Source organism: Salmo salar, chromosome 11, assembly GCF_965601325.2.
Source record: "Salmo salar chromosome 11, fSalSal1, whole genome shotgun sequence".
Taxonomy (NCBI): domain Eukaryota; kingdom Metazoa; phylum Chordata; class Actinopteri; order Salmoniformes; family Salmonidae; genus Salmo; species Salmo salar.
The window spans coordinates 12,903,942-12,930,016 of NC_138301.1; the positions used below are offsets into that span (position 1 = coordinate 12,903,942).

Below are 26,075 nucleotides of genomic sequence, written 5' to 3' on the forward strand. Positions count from 1 at the left end.
TCGTTGGCTTTTATAGACATGATCGCTGGGAGATGGGTCAAACGACATGCAGATGGGTTGGGGAGGCGTCACCAAGGCAAATGGAAGCTATTTTGGCAGCGCTGTTGCTGTACCACCTGGGTTGAGATAAATAACATGCTGCTGGATGTAATTGCCGCTCTCCTGTCGTCAAGCAGCTGTTGGAAACACAATCGAACGGCAGAGAGAGATGAAGCGAGCGACGCAATGCAGAGCGGTGCCCCAGCCTTTAACAGATTCAAATGGGATTTAATATTTAGTATGCTGCTCGCCCTGGCTCGTGACACCCACCCAATCCATTGCTGCATAACTACATGCCCAACAACAGGGAGGAAGAGCAGAGGCAGACCTCTCTAAGATGTATTAATATATTAGGAAAGGCAGTGGTCGTTTCTATACGCATTACACCAATACAGTAATACTTTTAGACTTGATGCACTGGATACTATAGACATCCCACAAGAAGAATACGCTGCTTGCCAAAATGACATATTGGACAGGTCAACTGGTCAATCCCGTTGGCCGATCTCCAGCCTCACTCTGACTGATTGAGCAACCAAGAGGGATAGCTAAATAGATCGTGTCTGCAAAGATTGACAGTCAGATGAATTGACTAAGCCCATATGCTCGGCTGACATCTTGATAGACGGCCTTGGACATCTAGGTAAATTGACTGATTGACTGATTAGTTTATTGCTTTCTAAAATCATGTACGTTTTCTAAAACGTTCAGAAAAATGTACGTGAACGTCGCACAATCTTCTCTCCTTGCAGTGAGCATTTAATGGCCTCGGTCAGGTTGTGGTGTTACCCATAGTGATGAACAGCACTCCTATTTCATTCTGTGGTATAACTCACATTGACCAGCTCCTTCTGGGCCCAGATCTGAATGGGCTCCACCTGTTGGGGTGTTTGAGTCTGGATGCCATATGTGTTCAGGAACACCTGCAATCTGCAACACAACACAACACACTGTTAGGCTACACAGCTGGGACTGTTTAGGAAGCCCAACAGTCTGGGTGGCCAAAAGAATATTAGCTATGAAAAAGAGCACCACCAACTGGTGGCGGACTCCGATAGAGGTGCCGGTTAGAGGATGTAAATGACCAGTAGGAGACATGTACCGGATGCACATTTATTACCAAACAGACACACAGCAAACAAGGAGGATAGACTACTAAAAGTGTTGTAGTGAATATAGTGATTTTATGGTCAAAACTGCACTAAAACACCAGTCAGGGAGAACAGAAGAAGGATTGTCCATGTGGAAAGGTTCAAATGTGAGTTGATGTGGAGGACGGGAGTTTACAGAGGTTGTCTCAACCTGCCCTCCTCCTGGAAAAAACTGAAGTGTTGAGAGGCAGAGTGGGGTTCGGCTGCTCTCAGGCTAGGCTACTAATTGGCTGACCAGGTCAGCTGAATCTGTTCCCTGACAACCTGGTCCCTAAACACATTGGTGTGAATTGGGCCTCCGCCACTGGACAATAGGGTCAGGCTGAGGACGGTCAACTCTACTGCAGCTGAAAAGTCACACAGAGTTTGTCTACACGTCCTAGCCAGAGAGACAGTTCAGTAAGGGGCTAATGATTCAAGTGATAGGGTTTTGTACAAGCTACACCTTGAAAAATTCTCTGAAACAAACGCAGCAATAGGTAAAGGCTAGGAGGAAGTTAGCAGGGTGAAATACGAGTGGTTAGCTGCTGAGGAAGACCTGCCGTCTGATTGGAACAGCAGGATAGGTTAACAGGCTTCAGCTGGCCAGCCGACCACCTTAACCTCCCTCTCTGACTCCAAAGTTAAATGAGGGTGCTAACAGATGAAGACCGTGCAATGGCCAAGCGCTTAATAATGTGCAGTGCAACAACAAAAAAACACAGACGAGTGAAGGAGAGAGGGAGAAAAACAGCCAGCTTTACGAACTACCACAAACTCTCTCTCACACACACACACAATTCTCTCATCTCAGAGACACATAGCTACCTCACACAGTGTCCTATTCATCTTTCCCATCACCTACCTCTGGCTCTCAGCAATCAGGGCTACATGGACCACCGTGTCATTATCAATGGGACCCTGGAACACAGAGAGAGCGAGAAGTGAACGCTCACATTACAGGGAAAAATACAATTTCAGTTCATAGTATATAACAAAATCACAATAATATACTGAATTGTTATCTTGAATAATACATTGCAGTGAAAATTGCTCCACTTGTAAAGGAAAGCTTTGAATAGGAGATAAAGGGGTTTGAGGGAACAAAAGAGTGATGAGGGAAGAGAGGTGAACCATACCTCACCGTAACCTGTCATTACAGAAGTTTGAACAGTGGTAATCTTATAGTGGTTATAAACTACTGATTTGGTAAGAGTTGGATTGGCCATAGTAAAATCAGGAGTATCAGTGACCAAATGTGCACTGTATTCCGGATAGTAGCTCATATCCCACTTAAGGTCTTATTTTGGAATAACCTGTTTACATGCACCTTTGATATCCTGCTAACGAGTATATCTGAATAAACAGAATATTCCTAATTGGTTCATATGGGTTAAATGGAATATTAACTGAAATATGGACACTGACCGTAGGGCCTATAACCTCTCACATGTAGAGTAATATAATATTAACTCCTGCAGAATGATGCAATTCTTGCAGTAATATTATACAACAAATGTTAATTTTGTCTCGGCAACAGGAGTGGAGAAATCTGATTTCTTTCTTTCAGCATCTCTTGAGAAAACGTGAATGCGCGCGTAACGTGTTATCTTTGACGCTGTTATGCAAGCAGACTATTTCAACCACATAAAATATGCGCCCAAGACGAACTTGAAGTCTTATCAGAAACGTGTTTAATTGTTTTCCTCAGCTTTTAATTTCCTTCATTAAAAGGTCCCTTAATGAAACAGACAACATTACCGGTGTTAACAAGATTAAACGGATGCATTCTATCAGTGTAAGACATTCTGGTGAGCACGACTTTATTTAGTCTTCTAGGGCAACAAGTTATGACAGAAGAGAAGCTGCCTATAACTAACTACAGTTGACAAACAAATGGCCTACCAAATGTCGGAAATTATAAGCAGAAACTTGTTTAATTGAAAGAGTGAAAGTAGCCAGTATGCTACACGGCCCAGTACGGAGTATAAGAAAAATAAATTATTATGGAATTATTATGGTGTCTCAAACTGCGCAGGTAGCCTACTTTTGAGGTGATTTGTTTGACAATCAGATGAAATCACTTTACAGTATCCCGTCTAAGATCAGCATATCCCAGGCATCTTATTCTGGTGTCACATAACCGGGATAACAAGCTTTTTTGGGTTATTCTAAACGGGATATGATGTTAATATGAGTCAGCTCAAAAACAGAATACTTCTGTATCCTGAATAATAACAGGATATTGGTATGCATGTAAACGTTGTCACAGATGCATCAGAGAAGCAGTGCCTTTGCTTCAGAATTAAGTTACATGAATAAAGCTCCTAACTATGAACAAGGTGAAAGGTATGCATATGCAACAACAGCCTGTCATACACCCGTGAATCTTTCCAGGAGTCATCTTTGAGGATCGAATGACGTTGATCTAATGATCATGCTCATTTTCTCTTCCATTCGCAGCAATTGGATTTCCGCCTCCCTCCGCTGAGTCCCGGGAGATGTATTCAGAGATAAGTGATTTGTAAACAGAGTGAATCATATCACTGGAGTTAAACGACTAAAATCCCTGAGCCATTTGAAAATAACATATTGTGATTCGCAGGAGGGCTGTTCATCAGAGGCAATGCTCCGTTAGATGGCCCGGCAGGAAGCCTGATGCAGGCAGAGAAGAGAAGGCTGGAAGCCATTTTGTTTGGGCGGAAAGAGCAGGTTTTTCTCAACACCCTCATTATCATTAATCAGAGGAATCCGGGACGGGGGACGGGGGAGAGAGAGGTTCACAGAAATCTCTTCTGATTAATTGTGAGCAGCGGCTTCCAAAACACTGAAATGGAAATCTCTCATTAGCATTCTGCTCCAAAACACAAAGGAATCGTTTGAGGAGAGAAAGAAATAAAGAAAATAAGAAATGAAGATGCAAATAAAATAATGCAGAAAATATCTTCTCTCTCTCCAGCTCACCACTATACCTACCTGGCGGGTAATTAGGTTTAAAGCAAAGCTTCGATTGGACAGCAGAATGTACTGGAACGTCTTAAAAGGTGTTGCAGAGATCTTGTTATGTCTCAGGAAAAAAACCTGGATAAGACCGGTCAAGCTTCAATTAGCGCCTCATGTTCGTGCCTGCTGGCATCTGGCTCTGGGCCCTAGGTGCTGGGCCATGGGCCCCCCAGCCCCTGAGGTAACCCGGGCCAGAGCAGATGGAGGGACAACACACTGACAACACTACAGCCGGGAGACACTAACAGTCTCTCATAAGGCCACCTCAATGCTCAGTAAATGTGAACGGACACATACTGTATACTGCCCTACCAAGCAAAAAGGCAGTAACTGCTAATTTGGTCGAAAATGAGTTAGTCATTTTTGCTACATTAAATACATGCTTAATCATGTGGAGAAGTATCCTGCCTCTACTGTATTGTGTTTTGGAGAAAATGGGAGTCATATTAGCAGTAACTGCACTAGGTTACTGTGAAACCAAGGTAAAAAAAAAAAGAAGCACATTTTCTCAGTTCCACGCTATGAGCAGTTACTTACTGGCTTTTTGCTTGGTAGGGCAATATAAACACAAACAAAATAATTAACATTTTGACCGGGGTTAGAGGAAGACGTGTATTGTTTGCAGAGGAAGAGATAGATGGTGTCTTTGTTCCTTATTTGTTTTCTTTTAGGTGTAATGATGGTCTTGTTTAATAGTGCAGTACATACAGTACCTGAAGGAGAGCTGAAATGTCAATATTTACTTCCTCAGGCACATTCTCCATGTGCTACTACTAAAGTAATAACAGTAATACATTGAGAACAGAAACAGCTGTCAAAAAGATCTCACTAATTGGAATAAATGCTCTTCTACAACTTGTCTAGCTACTCCTCTCTCATATCAGGTTGTTGAAAAGAATGAGTACAATAAATTGCCCCTGAAAGAAAAAATAAGAAAAAACTCAACAGTAGCTTGTGTCTCAGCATGAGAAATGTGCATCTCAACTAGTAAAAGCCCAATTGTAAAACAAGCTTAGTCAGGAGTGCCACTCCCAGACTGCAAATATAAATGAGTTTAATCTCTGCTTCATTTGAGATTTTCCCAAATTAAAAGCACACTGCACCGTGTCTACCCAAACGCTGGGTACTAACACGTGTCCTTTGCATACAGATTGCATTTCACACAGTGGAACACTCCAAGCATCCGGAAAGCAAAATGCAAGTAACTGAAATATACACATAGGCCTATCTCCCCAAAGCAATTGAACTGTGAATGTACTCCAATACATGGTCAATAGCCTGAAAAAACACTACTTCAAAAGAATAGTCACTATGTAAATGATGAATTAAGACTGAATAATTTCACAGAGGAAAATTACAGTGTTGGTCCTTTTCTGACACAGCTTGTGAAGACAACAATCCCTCCTACCCCCATCCCTCCTCTCCCACTCCCATCTCTCCTCTCCCATCTCTCCTCTCCCACTCCCATCCCTCTTCTCCCACTCCCATCCCTCCTCTCCCATCTCTCCTCTCCCACTCCAATCCCCTCTCTCCTCTCCCACTCCCATCCCATCTCTCCTCTCCCATCTCTCCCACTCCCATCTCTCCTCTCCCACTGCCATCCCATCCCTCCTCTCCCACTCCCATCCTCCTCTCCCATCCCTCCTCTCCCTCTCCCATCCCTCCTCTCCCACTCCTCCACTCACACCCCTCTCCCACTCCCATCCCTCCTCTCCCACTCCCTCTCCCATCCCTCCTCTCATCCCTCCTCTCCCACTCCCATCCCTCCACTCACACCCCTCCTGTCCCACTCTCATCCCTCCTCTCCCACTCCCATCCCTCCTCTCCCCTCCCATCCCTCCTCCCCACTCCCATCCCTCCTCTCCCACTTCCATCCCTCCTCTCCTACTCCCATCCCTCCACTCCCACTCCTCCACTCCACTCACACCCCTCCTCTCCCACTCCTCCTCTCCCACTCTCCACTCCCATCTCTCCTCTCCCTCTCCCTACTCCCATCCCTCCACTCCCACTCCCTCCACCCCTCCACTCACACCCCTCCTCTCCCACTCCTCCTCTCCCATCTCTCCTCTCCCACTCCCTCTCCCATCCCTCCTCTCCCCTCCCTCCCACCCCTCCCTCCCACCCCTCCTCTCCCACTCCTCCTCTCCCATCTCTCCTCTCCCACCCCTCTCCCACTCCCACTCCCTCCCCTCCCATCTCTCCTCTCCCACTCCCTCCTCTCCCACTCCCATCCCTCCACTCCCATCCCTCCCACTCCCATCCCTCCACTCCCATCCCTCCACTCCCATCCCTCCACTCCCATCCCTCCACTCCCATCCCTCCACTCCCATCCCTCCACTCCCACCCTCCTCTCCCACCCCTCCTCTCCCATCCCTCCTCTCCCATCCCTCCTCTCCCATCCCTCCACTCCCACTCCCACTCCCATCCCTCCTCTCAATATGTCTCCAGTGATTCAGTGTTAGGCCCTGCTGAGCCCTTCTGTCCACTGACCTAAGCTAACCAGCTCAAGGTTACACAGCCCCACCGGGACTGGCCATGAGCCTTCACAGCATGTCTAGCACGCATTTTGTATATGCCACTCCACTCTAGGAACACCTTCCTAATATTTTGCCCTCAGAACAGAAATCCATAGATTAGGGCTTAATGAATTTATTTCAATTGATTGATTTCTTTATATATGAACTGCAACTCAGTCAAATCTTTGAAATTGTTATATGTTGTGTTAATATTTTGTTCAGTATACATAGACAATCCTATACATACACATGAATGTACCCATGAGTGTGCACACAACAGACGAACACCAAATAAAATGCACTCTGTTGTTGCTCAGCATTATTGCGTGCACGTTTAAATCAAAAGGGATAATGACTTGAATTGACACATACTAAACTCGCATCACTGTACGTGTGTTACTAGTGTGTTGTTTAAAATGAGCTTGACAAGGCACTAAGACAACGCTATCTCATGAGCTATCGGCAGTGACGTGCTACACATCGCGCGCAGATAGCCAAGTGTGAGCCACGTTTTTGATTGTACTTTCTCAAGGTTGGCATTTAAAAGCACACTTCATTTCCTCTCATTTTACATTTCCAGGTAGCATGAAAAAGGCAGACTTATTGAACTTGGTTTGGGGATATGAATGTAACAGTGGAGGTACAGACACAATCACTTCACAGAAATTGAAAACGGTGGGGATTGGATTCTTCGCTATGTAATTATGGAGGGATCCTTGCTGAGAATTTGATACGCATCACCCTCGCTCTCTTTCTCCCTCTCACTGGGCACACCGAAGATATATTAGGTTTACTCGGCAATCCTTATGACAAAAAAAAAAATCAATTTATATTAAGCTGAGCCCTATGAAAGCCTCCTTGAGCCTGGGCTTGTCAAACCTGTTGTATTTGATGTAATTCCCATTGAGATTCTACTGGGGAGACTGGGAGAGACCGTCTTTGATAAATCAGGCCTACCTACGAACGGCTCTGTACGGGTGCTGCGGCATCGTCACCCAGAGAGCGGACACACCAGCCCAGACAATAAAGCCCTCTAAGCTGACAGGTTCAGCCCATATTCAAGTACCGTTTTGCCATTATGGATTAAAGTCTTATTAAAATGGCGATGGAAGCCGGGACTGTGTGACATGGAGGAATGGGAGGGCGTTGAGTGTAAGTGTGGAGACTGACAGTCACCTACGTGGCAGTAATTGCTCATATAATGTCAAAGCCCTTTTCCAGCTCGCCACCCACAAGCCGTTTTTCAGTTTATTAAGCACCGAGCCTGGTGTGCAATAACATTGGCATGGCAACTGCAGCAGCACGGGTGAGTTAGGAGACCCATATGGCTGTGCCATCTAAATGGTCTCTGCTCTGGCGCATGTGACTGACCTGGCTCTAACCCCAGCACAGCGCTCCCCATGACAAATAATTGATATGCCCAGACAGGGATGACACACAACTGTTGTTTTTACCCAAATAGAGACCACGATTGTACTCTACATCACTGCTGTGAGCTTGGCCACATTCCACGAGACTCTGAGAGAATCACGTTCAGCAGCATGGAACTCCATGATGAAAGACCAAACTGTGTTGGCCTGTCGAGGAGGTGGTCACCTATGTAGATGCTCGCCTTTGGAAAGACAAAGAAAGACAAGTTGGAAGTTCTCCTGCTCACAGGTCACTTCCCCTTAGGTATGAGAGGCTGAGAGAGCTACTATAGTGATTATGGCTAATAAACCAAACAGTGAGCTTGGAAAAACCACTGGGCCAAATGTATAAAAAAACTAATTAATGTGGATTTGACTCGGGACCGGGGCCTTGTAAAGTTTCTAAAGCAGACGCTGTGATCCACTTTTGCTGTCACATTATGTGAAAGATGGCCTACTCCCTGCCGGTTCAGGTCACTGGCAATCTCTCCTGGGCTCTTGCTGTCAGAGGGGGGCCCAGCCCTGCTCTACAGTGCTGTCAGCGTGCCATTTGGCAGCCCTGTCCTGCTAATGAATATTATTTATCTTTGGATGCAAGGGAAAAAACAACATCCATCTGTTCACAACCATTCAGGGTGTCACATCAAAACAGGGAAGTCTGGATTATGCATCTAAAAAAAAATGGTGTCCCTCTAATGTTTGTTTTAATATGTTAAAACATGCTAATTCTTTTTTTTTTTTTTTTTACATAATCAAATCACAATACATACTCCTTTGTTCTGCAATGGATCTGAGAAGCCTTTCCCCTCATATGGCGATACAAAACAAACTTGTAGTATGGAACCCAGAATGCAGAAAAGGTATGAGCAAGGGGTTTGGAGTTTGACTTTCAAAAGCTTGGAAAGTTGGAAAAAGACATTCTGGCTTACTGTCAGGACTGTAAAACTGAATTCCCCAACAACATTGTGCATTTAGTAGAGACACTAAAATCGACAACCTCAAATGCCTTCCATGTTGCGCCTCTCTTTCTCTGAAGGGGCTTGTTTGTGCCTCATAGTGTGACGGCCAATTGAAGCCCTCTCACCTTTAGACCTCATCACAGATGCAGGGCTGAGTGACAGCCCCCAGGATGCACTGTGCTTTGGAAATTTCCATTAACCTTGTTCTGTGGCTCACAGAATCACTCAGTTAAAGAGAGAGCGGTTTCTGTTGTGGGGACTAGAGCTACTCTACAGTACACGTATGCGATACTGTGAATAGGTGTGTGTTATGAGAGTATGTGTACGCATGTAGAAAGAGAGTGAAAGAAAATACTAGTATTTATTTGCTAATTTCATTGGTGGTGGATGAGGCGAATTCCCCCACAAAGTAAAGCCCTTTGAGGTTACATAAAAATATAATGAATTATTATGCGTTTGAATCCATCTTTGCGTGTATTTGTGTTCATGTGTGTCCTTCTTTGACTCAGTATTACGGTAGTGAAAATGTGTGCATTTGTTTCATGTGTCTGATTAGCTAATCGGGTGTATAGTTGTATTACATGTTTGCTGCACGCGTGCTTTGATGGTGTGTGTGTGTGTGTGTGTGTGTGTGTGTGGGTGTGTGTGTGTGTGTGTGTGGGTGTATATTTTAAGGCATATGGCTTAATGATATCTCCTCTCTGGTTTTTGTTCTGTGTTTATTTGGAGAGTGTTTCCTGAAACTCCCTGGGGTGCGTTTGATCTGACTCAACCTCTGAGCCTAGCAAAACGCATCACTTCTCATGTGGAACAAACCACAGACAAGGAGCATTCACTTCACATTCTCCTAATGGTTTCTAAATACTAAACTACCCTGATCCACACACATAGATCTGGGTCTAGTGCTTACTAGGCCTGACATTCTGGGAAGTGCATAAAATTCTGGGAAGTGCATAAAATTCTGGGAAGTGCATAAAATATATGCGCTACCAAAAATAGTGTACTATTTGTATCGGTTAATAACAATTTAACGTACAGTACACAGGCTCTGGGAATTTAAGGACGTTTCAATTCAGAGCTGCTCAGCATACACAGTCGCACTACATTCTTCATAATATGTATAACACTAACATTACATAAATAACACGTGAACTATGTGAATCCCATTCTCTCGTGAATTATCTAGAAGGTCTCCGGGCATCACCTAGTTGTATTATCACATGAAACATTTAAATGCATAGCATCAAGCTTGCTGAACAGTCAAATCTAAATGTGACCCCACAAATCGCCATTCTAATACTGTGTTAATGTGTGTTATTCTAGTCACCGTTACACCACAGCGGCATCTTCCATTCACTGCCCTCTTCCATTCAGATGTTCATTCAGAATATTTTAGCAGGTCTAGTCTAATGCATCACGAAATGGTCTTATGTAGTGTGCCTTTAAGTGCAACGCAGACATGACGATTCTAAGAGTATCTCAGCCGAAATGGGAGCACAAAAATAGATTCCATGTGAAAGCTCAGCGCGACCACGCACGCAGGCGCCGCCCCAACAGACCAAAGGGTTATAGTGATGTAAAGGAAAAGAGACAGCCGCTCCACGCGCTTGTGAACATTATGCAATCCCCTCCCAGCGTGCTCTCCCAGCGACGCAAACCTTAGCCCCGTTCCAGGGTGAAAGGCTTGAGAAGGTACCGGAGCTCCAACCTCTGCTCCAGGGTGAGCTGCTTAGCTGAGCATTTGCGTCATGAATAAAACAACCTGTTTTTCCACTGAGGTGAGATAGACTGTAGATTCATGCAGGAGGAAAGCTAAACTCAAGGTAAATTATGTAGACTCCTGATCTCTCTCTCCTTCCCCATTGATTTTTTTTACCTCTCGTTTGAGCCTTGTGGCCCACCGCATATCAACACAGGTTTGGAATAATACATCAAAGTTTGTCCTAGCAAGTAAGAATATATGACATCTGAATCAATGATGTATAGAATTATGCAGACTCATGTATACATGCAGAGGGTGTAGACTGCAGTAGTGCCCTTATAGCAGGTTAACTATTTAAGCAAGGCCCGTGGAGGTGTGGTATATGGCTAATATACCACGGCTGAGGGCTGTTTTTATGCACAACGCAACACCTGGATACAGCCCTTAGCCATGGTATACTGAGGTGCTTTATTGCAATACAAAGAGAGGAATAGGCGGGAGCTTGACAGCCTGCCGTTCTGCTCTGTGGACAGCGAATCCCATTGTTAGGGCGGAGACACAAGCATCTCGTCATTATATCTATAGTATCTCTGATTATAGTGATGGCTGGTCACATGGGAATGGGAGTCGAACCTGATTGGAGTATCTCATGCTGACGTTCCTCTGATCCTGGCGGGGTACGTAGCGTTTGATTGGGTCGATGTCTTGGGGGCTGATCAGCTCATCCACTGGAAAAGAGACATGGCAGAGTGGAGGGGTGAACACACGGAGAGCACACTAAAAAGTTCCAACTGATACACAGGACATAACCCCATAAAATGACTTTTCCTTACAAAAGTCCTAACTTGGCAATGAGAACCCATTAACCTGTGAGCCACTTCACAAACATACAGCAAATACATATGTTGAACTGAATATCTGAACTCCGTGACCTCCGCAGTCTGACGTGACAACAGTATAGTGAACACCCCAGCGAGCATGCTCTATAGAGGATACCTCTCCAGCGAGCATGCTCTATAGAGGATACCTCTCCAGCGAGCATGCTCTATAGAGGATCCCGCTCCAGCGAGAGGTCAGAGAAGAGAAGGTATTTGACAGTGAAGTGAGGTCAGTGAAGGGAAACCAGAGAGACTGACCCAGCAGCCTGGCGATGTTGAAGAGGGCCTGGCCCCACAGGAACAGCATGCCATCTTGGCCCGCGTTGGCAGGGAAACGCTTCTGGCTCCCGTGCTTCTTCTGCTCCGCCTCCACAAAGTCGGCAGGTACGCGGTAGTACTTCGGGATGACAGCATGGCCTGACCCACGACAAACAGGTTGGGAGATAGATACACATTACTGTGCTGGGTGATTACAAACATGTCGAATAGAAGGCACTAATGGAATTTCCAGGAGGTTGATACATCTGAAAGGAGTGCAGTTTATGTGTCTGCTGCTCAGGAGAAAGGAGTGCAGTTTATGTGTCTGCTGCTCAGGAGAAAGGAGTGCAGTTTATGTCTCTGCTGCTCAGGAGAAAGGAGTGCAGTTTATGTGTCTGCTGCTCAGGAGAAAGGAGTGCAGTTTATGTGTCTGCTGCTCAGGAGAAAGGAGTGCAGTTTATGTGTCTGCTGCTCAGGAGAAAGGAGTGGTAGTTATCTATTCAAAGGTATCTTAACAGACACACGTGAAGAAATGTCACATTTCCAAGATGGAACGCACCGGGAGTACAATACTTTCTCTGCATAACAAAATGCAAAGACACCACAAAGCCAAAGGAGGTGACAACTCTGTCTGCAACCACTGAGATGTATTCCTAAAGCAGCATGCATGCTTCAGAGGCTATTGGCTCCCGAGATTCTTTTAATGTGGTTTCTTTACTGGGGGAAAAATACAGCTTTGTGTGAAGGCTGATATAAAAGCCTGGTCCTTGAAATATGTGAACAGCTTTCGTGCACTCAGCATGTGGGAGATGATATTGTAATACGTATAATATGAAAATAACAGTAATCTTTGCAACCAAAATGCATGTGCATTTCTCAAAAGACTCCCACGGATGCCAGCTTGAATGTGTATGTGAGAGGGACTAATAAGTGTTTCCCCTATATTAATTTAGCAGCGGTGGCCCACCACTGCTGAATTGTTGCCACCGCCGCAACAAATCTGATGTCATTTTGTACAATAAAAATATTCCTGCTGAGACGCGCTTTTAAATAGATAGTTGTTGGCTCTACCAACTAGCATGTCATTGTGCTAACGCTAGTAGCAGTGCACCCCCCCAGTAACAATGCACCCCCCCCCCTTGCTGAAAAAAATCCTAGGGGAAACACTGCTAGAGTAATTGAGTGTGCATGTGCGTGGCAGTATATGTGCACAGTAGTTCCATAAGAACACAGATCACCAAGGGAGGAGGAAAACTCACCCTCAAAAGATTGAAAAATGATAGGCGTTAACAGGTCTTGGTATTCTTTGACTTGGGCGTTGTTCCCCCTGAAGACCCCTGGAAATCAAATACAGGTGAGTAGAGGAGACCGTAAAATGGCAAAAAAAAAGTGGCAGATATTAAAGTTCCATGTAACCCAATACTCACAACACTTTCATGACAATATGAACATCACAACTATTGTGATGTTTACTGTGTACGACTCACCATCAATCATCATGAAGATGAAAAATATGGGAAACTCGCATTCAATTCCATCAAAAAGCTGAAAGAGAAAAGAACATTAGATTTTCATGAAAGTGTCTTTGAAGAATTGAAAAAAAGACAACACCGAGAAGGTCACTCGTTTCCTAACCCGAAAGAGAAATAAACATGGCATGCAAGTGCATTCATCTCAAAATATATTGCTTTGTGTCAGTGATGGGCCTGTCCCAAAACACACACTTAAAACACTTCTTAACAAGTGAAGAGTGGCAAGTTCGTTTTCCAATTCTAACAGTTTAACAGACGCAAAAACAATTACTTCTGAGATGCTATTACAGTCCCAGCCAACCAGAAACTTCTTACCTCACCACCCATACCCATAAATCGTCTGGGGTTGAAATGAAAAACAAGCCAAATGTAGAGATGTTTGTATAGCGAAACAGCAATTTATTCAGTTCAATAATTCCAAGGAGAAACTTCAACAGTAACTGTGAGGACGTAATAAGTCTTAAGTAATTTTTTTGTTGTTGTTGGTATTGATCGTTTGTCAGATAGTGTCCTTGGTTCTGTTCTGTTTTCATGTAGCATTCACAAACCAAAGGCAACATAAATCATTTCGACTTAGTGGATCAATTACCCGAGGACACACTAAAAGAACACTGAATGAAACAGACCAAAGGATATATCTGCATTACGTAACAACCCTTCTTCAAACTGACTAGCTCTCAAGACATTCACCTAAGGAATCTTTTTGGGACCAAAGCAGCGGCTCACTTTCGCGCTATGCTTGGCTTCCTCGCCTTCAGAGAGAGGAGGAGCATAACGACTCCTGAAATGTAATTAAGACTTTGTTATCGCCGTCTCCCATCTCTGCAGACAATCTCCATGGCAATAGGAGATAAGAGAGCGACTACAACGTAATGAAATATAGGCTATTAATTGGAGTGGTCACACATTTCCCAGGCTGCAGTTTGGCTGTTATAGCAGAGATAACAGGGACCGCTTCAGCCATCAGTCCATCAAATCAAAATAAATCTAACATGTGATTCCCCCAGCCATCTCTATTCATGTGTTTTGTTATCAGCTTTACCAAAGCTATGTTGCATACCGTACTGCGAGTTGTTCGTCATTGCTCAAGGGTTAGGCTGACACAGCTGGGTCATGCTAGTGTGTGTGAGTGTGTGAGTGCTTGCTTGCGTGTCTGTGCCAGTAGATATAAGGCACAACATGATGGAGATATTTAATAAAATGTTACAGGGATGTAGAGAGCAGTCACTGATGCCTACTTCTGCAGTAAACACCAGCTATCCCAGGAGCCTCAGCTATTCCACAGATTGTAAAACTCTATACTGTAAGACAGGATGCACTCCTTCACTTGTAGTGGGTAATGTTACAGACTTTAGAAAATCTAACAAGATATGCGTTTTCAAAATGAATAAACCTGCAATCAATGCCCTCCCACCCGAAACAGCATATTTCAGCAATAAAATATGATGTACATATTTCAGCAATTAAATATGATGTACAATGTCCTTCGTGATCCCATACATGTGACTTCTAGCTATTTGAGTGGGCAGCAAGAAGAGGTTGTGCATGTGCAGAGAATCATTCCATCTATAATGTTATGTAATGGCCTACTACATTACCTATTGTAATGGATGAGATTTCAAAACGATTCATCACGAGGCATTTTATAGTGTAATATCCCAGCTTCCATTTCCGAAATGGTCTGACTGGGACCTGTTGATTGCACCTAGTCTAAATCCTATAATGAAACTTTAGAGTTCAGTGGCTCAGATTATTCCCATATTTCCTCCCTTTGTGTTTCCCCCTGTTGAATCCAAGCTCATTAATTTGGGCAGGTCAGTGCTGTGGCTAATGCAATGATTTGCTCAGTGTTAAGTAGCTGCCCTGCTCCAAATTCACACTCTGCAGGCACGGCAGCTAATCCTGAAGTTAATATGCCTTCAGTTGGGATTTATCAACGGCAGAGCAGGCACATTTGCGTGGTTTCTGTCGTAGGAAAACAAAAACTGAATTAACCCTTAACACACGTACCCGTATACAGGTTGACAATGGCAGATTTGGGCACTGATTGGAACACAGTGGCTGTACAGTAACATGCATTACATGACGTCAGAGCTCAGTGTCTCCACTTCACAGTGCTGTATGGGTTTCGACTGACAGCCGTTCTGAACTTGAGCACTGAACGCTACAAGAAGTTGCCTCATCCCTCCCGCTAAATTGGGCAACTTTGGCAAAAAAACTTTGTCTGAGTGAGGGAAAGGCTGTAAATTACGAGGACTCTATGTATTTTTACAGATGAGACGTTGAGGATAAGAAATACCGCTTTGATGTCATACAAGCACACCAAAACACCTCCGAGTCCACATTTCCATCTTGTAAGAACATTTTGGACACTGTGCTAACAAACCTCCAAACAAGCTTCAATGCCATACAACACTCCTTCCGTGGCCTCCAACTGCTTTTAAATGCTAGTAAAACTAAATGCATGCTCTTAAACCAATTGCTGCCCGCACCCTCCCGTCCGACGAGCATCACTACTCTGGACGGTTCTGACCTAGAATATGTGGACAACTACAAATACCTAGGTGCCTGGTTAGACTGTAAACTCTCCTTCCAGACTCACATCAAACATCTCCAATCCAAAATTAAATCTAGAAAAGGCTTCCTATTTCGCAACAAAGCCTCTTTCACTCATGCTGCCAAACATACCCTCGTAAAACTGACTGTCCTACGAATCCTTGACTTCGGCGATGTCATTTACAAAATAGCCTCCAACACTCCACTCAGCAAACTGGATGTAGTCTATCACAGTGCCATCCGTTTGGTCACCAAAGCCTCATATACTACCCACCACTGTGACCTGTATGCTCTCGTTGGCTGGCCCTCACTACATATTCGTCGCCAAACCCACTTGCTCCAGGTCATCTATAAGTCTTTGCTAGGTAAAGCCCCGCCTTATCTCAGCTCACTGGTCACCATAGCAACACCCACCCGTAGCACGCGCTCCAGCAGGTATATTTCACTGGTCATCCCCAAAGCAAACACTTCCAGTGGCCGCCTTTCCTTCCAGTTCTCTGCTGCCAACGACTGGAACGAATTGCAAAAAAAAAAATCACTGAAGCTGGAGACTTATATCTCCCTCTCTAACTTTAACCATCAGCTGTCAGAGCAGCTTACTGCTCACTGTACCTGTACACAGCCAATCTGTAAATAGCACACCCAACTACCTCATCCCCATATTGTTATTTATCTTCTTGCTCTTTTGCACCCCAGTATCTCTACTTGCACATCATCATTTGCACATCTATCACTCCAGTGTTAATGATAAATTGTAATTATTTTGCCTCTATGGCCTTACCTCCCTACTCTTCTACATACATTTTTCTATTGTGTTATTGACTGTACGTTTGTTTATGTGTAACTCTCTGTTGTTGTTTTTGTCGCACTGCTTTGCTTTATCTTGGCCAGGTCGCAGTTGCAAATGAGAACTTGTTCTCAACTGGCCTACCTGGTTAAATAAAGGTGAAATAAAAAAAAAATAATACTTTAAGATAATACACAACGCAGAGGACTAGAGGTCAATAGGGAATTAACAATCAATGGAAATAGTTGTTTTTCAGTTCAACATCTGGTTAGAATCGGTGTAGGGGTTTCAGTCCTGGACTCATAGCTACATGTGGTAATATCTCATTGGTCTGAATCGTCTATACATTGAGCCTGAAACAGGATACTTGTTATTTGGCCATTGGCCCAATTTTACTGCAAGGAATTCTAATTGGTCAACCACAGGCTAGGGTTGGGGGTTATAAATTACATCCCGTCACTTTGTTCTGTGGAGAATCATTGAGGACAGGAAACAATGAATATCGACCGTCTACTTCCCAGCATAACATCTATGATTTGTTCTTTTTGAATAAACCTATTTTTCTCCCCTTGATTTGCTTTGGGGTCTGTGTTATTGAAGAATACCATCAACTGCTAACTATCTCATAAAACTCATGTAATATGCAGTGTCAGCATTTATAATCACTATGTTTGATGTGCAGTTACAAGATGACATGGTGTTATATCATGGGTTGTCCTGAACAGAATGAGCCTGTTTGTTGTAGAAACTTTGCCACGGACCACACATAGAATGCAATTGTGTCTCCAGTCTATGCGCACCAAAATTACTATCTGCTTCTCTGAATTCCCTAGCATTTGTAGTGAAATCCTAAGACTAAGATCATATTTTATCATTTAGATAGTCCTTTTGTCAATAGACATTTCTTTCAAATTATGCCAACCATGTCAGGTGAACTGTTGTGTGCTCACCTTAAGTCTAATAATTTCCCCATAATTTCCAAACTGTTGCCTTTGAATTGCTACCATTGTTATGCATATGCTTTCCGTATTTCTTATGTAAGAAACACTTCAATTTAGCCTTATCCATAATAGGTCAATTCCCGACGAGCGTAAGGGGTTTTAAGAGCTGAAATGGAAAAAGTCAAGTCAGAGTAGCGCATGTTAGTCATCACAATCAGTCTGTAGGGTTGGCTTTTAAACTAAACCACAGACCTTCATCTCAGCCGGTTTGTAGTGTCTCCTATTCTCGTCTTCATTGGCGGTCCTGTAGCCGTCACGCAGGAAGCGCTTGAAGCCGTACTTCCCCTTTAGCTTGCGCACCACCTTGTCCAGGGTCTGACTGTAGAGGGCGTCGTCATCCACAGCGAACGCAGGGTAACTGATGCAGGGCAGGAGGGCAGCGTCCGTATTCTGTATTAGGGTTCAAAGAAGGTTTAAAATGCGTAGCATTTAAAACACAGATACCGGTTTTTGATCATTTCCTAAGTCGACCCTTCACCCCCATGTGCCAGTTGTCTTCAGGTAGTTAGTAAAGGGTTAAGAGACTAAGGGACCCACTCTCTCTCTTTGCTAATGGCCACTTTCCAACATTAAAGAGGCTGACATTTAATAACACATTAGTCAGAGACGCATATATAATTAAGATGCTCAACGTTTTATTTGCATAAGCCTTGTACTGTACTCCCTTCACCTCCTTCCTCCGCAGCCCTCTCTCACTCCATCCCCACCACTCCCTCCCATTAGCCCACGCTGTAGATGTAGCTCCAATGCATTTCTTCCATCTCCCCTAATTAATCCAATTCATTTACAGGAGCACTTTTCTGTCTAGTTGCTCTTACTGCCGGAGAAAAATGATCAGCCCCTTCTCTACTGGTGAACTGGGAGACTAGACTGGTCACTGAGCCAATACATCTTCGGGTACAGAGTGGTATTTAGCAATGAGTGGTTTAATTGTCTTTACTCACGTGGGACCTGGATTCTCTGGGTAGGAGGGATGACAGTGTCTGTCTGTTCCTGTTGTGGGCATCCAGGTCCACGAAGATGACAGACCAAGAGCAACCCTGCAGACCAACAGAGATGACAAGAGTCATATTCACTGGTGGTTGTAAGATTGACGCGGGTCAGACAAGGTCTGATACTGATTCGCTGTGGATGAAAATTGTAGCGCTTCCGTTTTGTCACAACGCAAGATTCAACGTAGCCTGCATGCTTACATGTTTGGACATAACACATTTAGGAAACCTGGTTGAACACCGACTTTCACAGCCAATCAGAATTCAAAACATCTAGGAGATGTTTATATTTATTCCGTCCGTGCTTTTGAACTGTGCCACTAGTGAGCCATGGGACTGCAGGGCATGGATGGCAGCTACTGGCTGTTCCCAGCATGACCTGATATAGGCCTGTCACACTGCAGCTGTCACCACCACTTCCACTAGCTCCCTGAAAAGAAGCCTTAATACGCAGGAAACGACATGAAAATGTCACAACCATGAACGCAAGCATTTCTTTACCCCCGCAATAACAACATCTGCTAAATATGTCTATGTGACCAATACAATTTGATATGATTTGATTTTGACACTCGCTCACGCATGGACACACGTACCAATGTGCATGGACACACGTACCAATGTGTACACACACTACATAGCACATTCTCTACATAGCAGAAGACCTGTTTTGTTTACGTTACTGTGAATTCAGCTAGGAGGATGAAGTGCCGCACACACACTCAGAGCCTCCAACGTCTCACCTGCCGCCTCTGCAGAGCAAAACCAGCTACGAAAGCAGCAATATTACAACCGTACTCTTACAAAAGAGTCAGTATTGCTCGACCATTTGATATTTTTGGGTACAAAGCTAAAAAGCATTGTTTTTCTATGCTTTGAGCTCAGTGCGGGGACACTCCAACCATGAAGGGCCATCCAATCACCTCGATACCACATCATGTTGTTAGACTGCAAACTCTTTGCCCACGGTATGATTACCTACCCTCCAGCCCCTGTGTTGAAATGAGGGTTTGAGTGCTTTTTCTGGGTTAGTTTACTGTACCATTTTTGGATTAACACATTTCTCAAAATTTCTGTTACAAATGTTCCCGGACACGTTTCTTCACTAACACCTCAACAAATGTTCACATTTAGGAAAGAAAAAGTACTATCTAAGTAGTTTCTGCACAATGCATTATGTATGCTGCTTTCAAACAAGCCAACCAAAGCTTTTAGCCATCAGAGTGACTCAACAGGCCTGCTTTAGTGATTTACTGTACATACTGCAGGGTTTGGTAGAATGGGATGTAAATGATTGTGACAGCACAGAACGTGGTCTCCACTGTGACCTACGCTTCTTAGTACCGTACCTTTATTGATAGCACTCCACATTTTGCTGTGAAGCAGGCAGTCAATTAATAAGCTGACAACCCACACATAATAGCTGGGTAAAGTTAGTGATTGGCTCCCTCTCGACCATTGTTCTCTGGCTAGTCATTGATTGGCTGTTGCCTCTAAGGAACACAGCTGGGGAAAGTCACTGATCATGGCTTATTCTCAGTTGAAAATCTAGAGGAAGTCAGAGGGGCACTGAGAGCTGGCCATCATTAATAACCTATGTGATGACTCATGGCCACTCCATCCCCACACAGCAGCTACTACTATACTACTGCCTAATGACAGGAACCAAACCCAGTGGGGCACAGAGTTTAATCTAAAACTCTGATCATCAATGAGTCAATTTAACATCATTGGCAGTGGATTAATTAGATGAAGAAGGAGGCGGCTAAGGAGAAGAGCCCTTCATTAAATCACTGATAACAGTAGCAAAAGAGACTATAGCAATTATAAGGTGCCTTCAGAAAGTATTCACAACCCTTGTCCTTTTCTACATTTTGTTTTGTTACTAAGTCGGATTAAAATGGATTTAATCGTCACTTTTGTCAACAATCTACACAAAAAACAAATTATGAAAAATAAAACATGAACATATCTTGATATCTTATTCAACCCCGAGTCAATAAATGTTAGAATCTCCTTTGGCAGCGATCACAGTGGGAGTCTTTCTGGGTAAATCTCTAAGAGCTTTCCACAACATTTGCCCTTTATTCTTTTCAAAGATTCTTTAAGCTCTTTCAAATTGGTTATTGATCATTGCTAGACAACCATTTTTCAGGTCTTGCTATAGATTTTGAAGCAGATTTAAGTCAAAACTAACTCGGCCACTCAGGAACATTGACTGTCTTCTTGGTAAGGAACTCCAGTGTAGATTTGGCCTTGTGTTTTAGGTTATTGTCCTGCTGAAAGGTGAATTCATATGCCAGTGTCTTGTGGAAAGCAGACCGAACCAGGTTTTCCTCTAGGATTCACATTTTATCCAGAAAAACTCCCCAGTCCTTAATGATTACAAGCATACCCATAACATGATAGTAATGTGTTGTATTGGATTTTCCCCAAACATAACACTTTGTTTTCAGGACAAAAGGTTAATTGCTTTGCCACATTTGTTGCGGTATTACTTTAGTGCCTTGTTGCAAACAGGATGCATGTTTTGGAATATTTTTATTCTGTACAGGCTTCCTTCTTTTCACTCTGTCATTTAGGTTAGTATTGTGGACTAACTACATTATTGTTGATCCATCCTCAGTTTTCTATCACAGCCATTAAACTCTGTGAAATCCCTGAGCACTTTCTTCCTCTCTGGCTAGGAAGGACGCCTGCATCTTTGAAGTGACTGGGTATGATGATACACCATCCAAAGTGTAATTAATAACGTCATCATACTCAAAAGGGATATTTAATGTCTTCTTTTAATTCATTTTTTACTCATCTACCAATAGGTGCCCTTTGTGAGGCCTTGGAAAGCCTCCCTGGTCTTTATGGTTGAATCGGTGTTTGAAATTCACTGCTCGAGAGACCTAATTGTTTGTGTGGGGTACAGAGATGAGGTACAGTAGTCATTCCAAAATCATGTTAAACACAATTATTGCATTTTGCAACTTACATTTTTTCTCCTGAACCTATTTGGGCATGCCATAACAAAGGGGTTGAATAGTTACTGACTCAAGACATTTCAGCTTTTCATTTTGAAATAATTTGTACAAAATGTAAAAACATCATTCCACTTTGACATTATGGGGTATTGTGTGTAGGCCAGCAACAAAAAAAAGAACAATTTAATCCATTTTAAATTCAGGCTCGAACACAGCAAAAATTAGGAAAAGGTCAAGGGGTTGTGAACACTTGCTGAAGGAACTGTATATCACTATGGGTAAGATATTCTCCTTTCATGGTAGGTTCACATGGGACACAATGAAGTTGTTGTGCTTTATTTGCTTGAAATGCTTCGTGCTGTGTGTATGAACGAACAAAATGGAAAAGAAAGAAATCTGTTTTGAGAAAAACAAGAATGCTAAGTAGAAGTTTTTCAGTTTTCCAAACCATTAGCACATATAATGGATGTTCACATTCCTGTCTTTACTCTAGACAGCAAAACAAATTAATCCTACAAATGGCTGATCCAGAAAGGAGCAAGGAAATCAAGGAAATGGGAACAGCAGTAATCTATCAAAGATGTTAGTGCATAGACATCTAGCTAGTCAGTACAACACACGCCCAGTCAATAAAACCCCTAAGTGTATGGTTCACTTTCCACACAGAAAATGACGATATCTGGTCATTTGCATCACATCACCGGCTTCAGGCTGCATCACATCCGGCCGTGATTGGGAGTTCAGTGGAGCGGCGCACAATTGGCCCAGCATCGTCCGGGTTTGGCCGGGTTAGGCCGTCATTGTAAATAAGATTTTGTTCTTAACTGACTTGCCTAGTTAAATAAAGGTTAAATAATAACATTTAAATATATATGAAAGAAATTCTGATGAATTCAAATCGGTGAGAACTGTGGTGCTATGATCATCTATAAGATCTTGAAGATGGATGGTGATGTAATGGGACTCCCAATTTGAAGCATAAAATCAGTTACACACTATCTATAATGCAATCTTAATGCATCAGACGCTGTTACACCAGAGGTGAATACCCAGTTCGGTCATTAAAATCCTAAACTCTTATCTTCAGAGTAAGTGAGGACAATGGCTAGGTCTCTTGACAGAATGTGGATGAAAGTTGGAGAATAAATGAAATACCTGATTCCCAAACAGGTTGAATCCATTGATAGCCTCGAGAGCAGCTTTAGCCAGCCCCACAGAACTGCAAAAGAAAGAACATGTTTTAGAAACCCAATATAAACCTGAAAGCACTGTCTAAAGGTATTTATAATTGAAATACCATAGGCTACACATTTTTTGTTCCATAGCGCCAAGTTACACGCAAGGCTAACATGTACAGGTTACTTTATATTCAGTTGAAGTCGGAAGTTTACATACACCTTAGCCAAATACATTTAAACTCCGTTTTTCACAATTCCTGATATTTAATCCTAGTAAAACTTCCCTGTCTTAGATCAGTTAGGATCACCACTTTATTTTAAGAATGTGAAATGTCAGAATAATAGTAGAGAGAATTATTTATTTAAGCTTTTATTTCTTTCATCACATTCCCAGTGGGTCAGAAGTTTACATACACTCAATTAGTATTTGGTAGCATTGCCTTTAAATTGCCTTCCACAAGCTTCCCACAATAAGTTGGGTGAATTTTGGCCCATTCCTACTGACAGAGCTGTGTGACTGAGTCAGGTTTCTAGGCCTCCTTGCTCGCACACACTTTTCAGTTCTTCCCACAAATTTTCTATAGGATGAGTTCGGGGCATTGTGATGGCCACTCCAATACCTTTACTTTGTTGTCCTTAAGCCATTTTGCCACAACTTTGGAAGTATGCTTGGGGTCATGTCCATTTGGAAGACCCATTTTCGACCAAGCTTTAACTTCCTGACTAATGTCTTGAGATGTTGCTTCAATATATCCACATAATTTTCCTCCTCATGATGCCATCTATTCTGTGAAGTGCACCAGTCCCTCCTACAGCAAAGCACCCCCACAACATGATGCTGCCACCCCCGTGCTTCACGGATGGGATGGTGTTCTTCGGCTTGCAAGCCTCCCCCTTTTTCCTCCAAACATAACAATGGTCTTTATAGCCATTATGGCCATTTTTGTTTCATCAAACGAGAGAACATTTCTCCAAAAAGTACTATCTTTGTCCCCATGTGCAGTTGCAAACCGTAGTCTGGCTTTTCTATGGCAGTTTTGGAGCAGTGGCTTCTTCCTTGCTGAGCGGCCATTCAGGTTATGTCGATATAGGACTCATTTTACTGTGGATATAGATACTTTTGTACCGGTTTCCTCCAGCATCTTCACAAGGTCCTTTGCTGTTGTTCTGGGATTGATTTGCACTTTTCGCACCAAAGTACGTTATCTCTAGGAGACAGAACGCATCTCCTTCCTGAGCGGTATGACGGCTGCGTGGTCCCATGGTGTTTATACTTGCGTTCTATTGTTTGTACAGATGAACGTGGTACCTTCAGGCGTTTGGAAATTGCCCCCAAGGATGAACCAGACTTGTGGAGGTCTGCAATTCTTTTTCTGAGGTCTTGGCTGATTTCTTTTGATTTTCCCATGATGTCAAGCAAAGAGGCACTGAGTTTGAAGGTAGGCCTTGAAACACATCCACAGGTACACCTCCAATTGACTCAAATTATGTAAATGAGCCTATCAGAAGCTTCTAAAGCTTCTGAAAATTCTGGAATTTTCCAAGCTGTTTAAAGGCACAGTCAACTTAGTGTATGTAAACTTCTGACCCACTGGAATTGTGATACAGTGAATTATAAGTGAAATAATCTGTCTGTAAACAATTGTTGGAAAAATTACTTGTGTCATGCACAAAGTAGATGTCCTAACCACCTTGCAAAAACGACAGTATGTTAACAAGAAATGTGTGGAGTGGTTGAAAAATGAGTTTTAATGACTCCAACTTAAGTGTGTGAACTTCCGACTTCAACTGGAGATACTTTATAAAGGTGGGTTTGGTTAAACTTTTTATGGACCCCCTATGTACAAGGCACATGACACCAAAAACAAACACATCTTGACTTGTAATGAGCCTCACATTTATACTGTAAATGCCTACAAGTATACATTTAAATGGTTTAATAATCTAATGCAAACAGATGACTCGTAGATATAATTGTTGCTTAGAGGGGGCTGAAATCATTATGCACTTCACTATGCAGAGAAATTAGCAGTGAATTTCCTTTCCCTCTTAATAGCTCTAAATAAAAGGAAGAAGATGACGTGGCAAGGAAAGTTGCAAGATATGCTGACAAATAAAAAGGTGTTCAATCCCAAACAGAGCCCAAACCGATACAAAAATGCAGAAAAATAAAAAGAACATAGTTGAAACCAGCTTTCCCGAAACCCAACTTCAGCTCCCGCTCTGACAAAATCAGCAGCAATGATCACAATCAAGAAACATGAGGCCTTTTTGAAAGTCTATTGATTTTCTGTCCGAACTTGCCTGGACATAATGCGTAAGAGCTGTCAACAGTTCTGAGTGAGTGTGACGCCTTGGTCGACGGTTTAAAACATTGAATGTGCACACAGTGCTGTAGTTTCAGGGAGCAGGGTGGGCATTGCTTTGATAATAGTAAGTTGCAGACAACAAGCACAACACAGTATCTTGTCATACAATTTTTTACAAAAGGGAGAAACATACATACAGTAACGTACTATTCTATGATGTAATTAAATCCTGATTGATGTTGACAGCATCTGTCAACACGTCCCAATGAGTGCAGTCTGGATTAAACCTACTGTAGAGTGGACTTAAATTAGAAACCTAACGCAGTTGAACAAAGCTAAATATTACTACAGTGTTACATCTAGAATTAAGTTGCTCTATGTTTTAACTTGGTGAGAGATTGCCAAGGGGTAACCAAGAGCTCTATAGGACTACAGCTTAGCCATTTTTGCACAAACTCAATATCATCTAGGATTGATGACATTAACATTGTTTTATAATGACTGCCATTTTCCTTTCAGCCGAGCTTGAATGTCATGATTCAATTCTCTTGATGAAGGCATTCATCACAGCTTTCCCTGACACTCAGCCACACACAGACCTACGTACCCATCGGCAGTCTGGTACACTGAGTTAATGGAACAGTTCTCCCCCCCCCCCCCCCATTGTAACCGCGCCTGAAACTTGGTGAACGACTCTGCATTAAGATAATGAACTCAGAAAGTATTTGTATGTAAAAAGTTGTTATTCTGCCCCCGCAATTGCCTCACTGTTTACATTACTGCATATTAATGTGTATTATGGAAACTGAACTACAAATCAGTCATTCTGAATTTGACTAATGGCCATGGTGTCG

The 26,075-nt window shown here is 43.0% G+C and overlaps 1 protein-coding gene across 3 annotated transcripts in view; it reads right to left on the reverse strand.

The window, feature by feature from the left end:
* LOC106561993 (phosphorylase kinase, beta) overlaps positions 1–26,075 on the reverse strand; it is a 58,441-nt gene that overhangs the window by 15,730 nt on the left and 16,636 nt on the right. For all 3 annotated transcript variants that reach the window (XM_014126505.3, XM_014126504.3, XM_014126506.3), the window contains 9 exons: positions 22,890–22,953; positions 18,715–18,810; positions 17,963–18,160; positions 13,382–13,439; positions 13,154–13,231; positions 11,895–12,053; positions 11,392–11,486; positions 2,035–2,090; positions 876–969 (listed from right to left, as the gene is read on the reverse strand). In XM_014126505.3, coding sequence (XP_013981980.3) covers positions 876–969; positions 2,035–2,090; positions 11,392–11,486; positions 11,895–12,053; positions 13,154–13,231; positions 13,382–13,439; positions 17,963–18,160; positions 18,715–18,810; positions 22,890–22,953 — 898 coding nt within the window. The remainder of the gene's footprint in view (positions 1–875; positions 970–2,034; positions 2,091–11,391; positions 11,487–11,894; positions 12,054–13,153; positions 13,232–13,381; positions 13,440–17,962; positions 18,161–18,714; positions 18,811–22,889; positions 22,954–26,075) is intronic.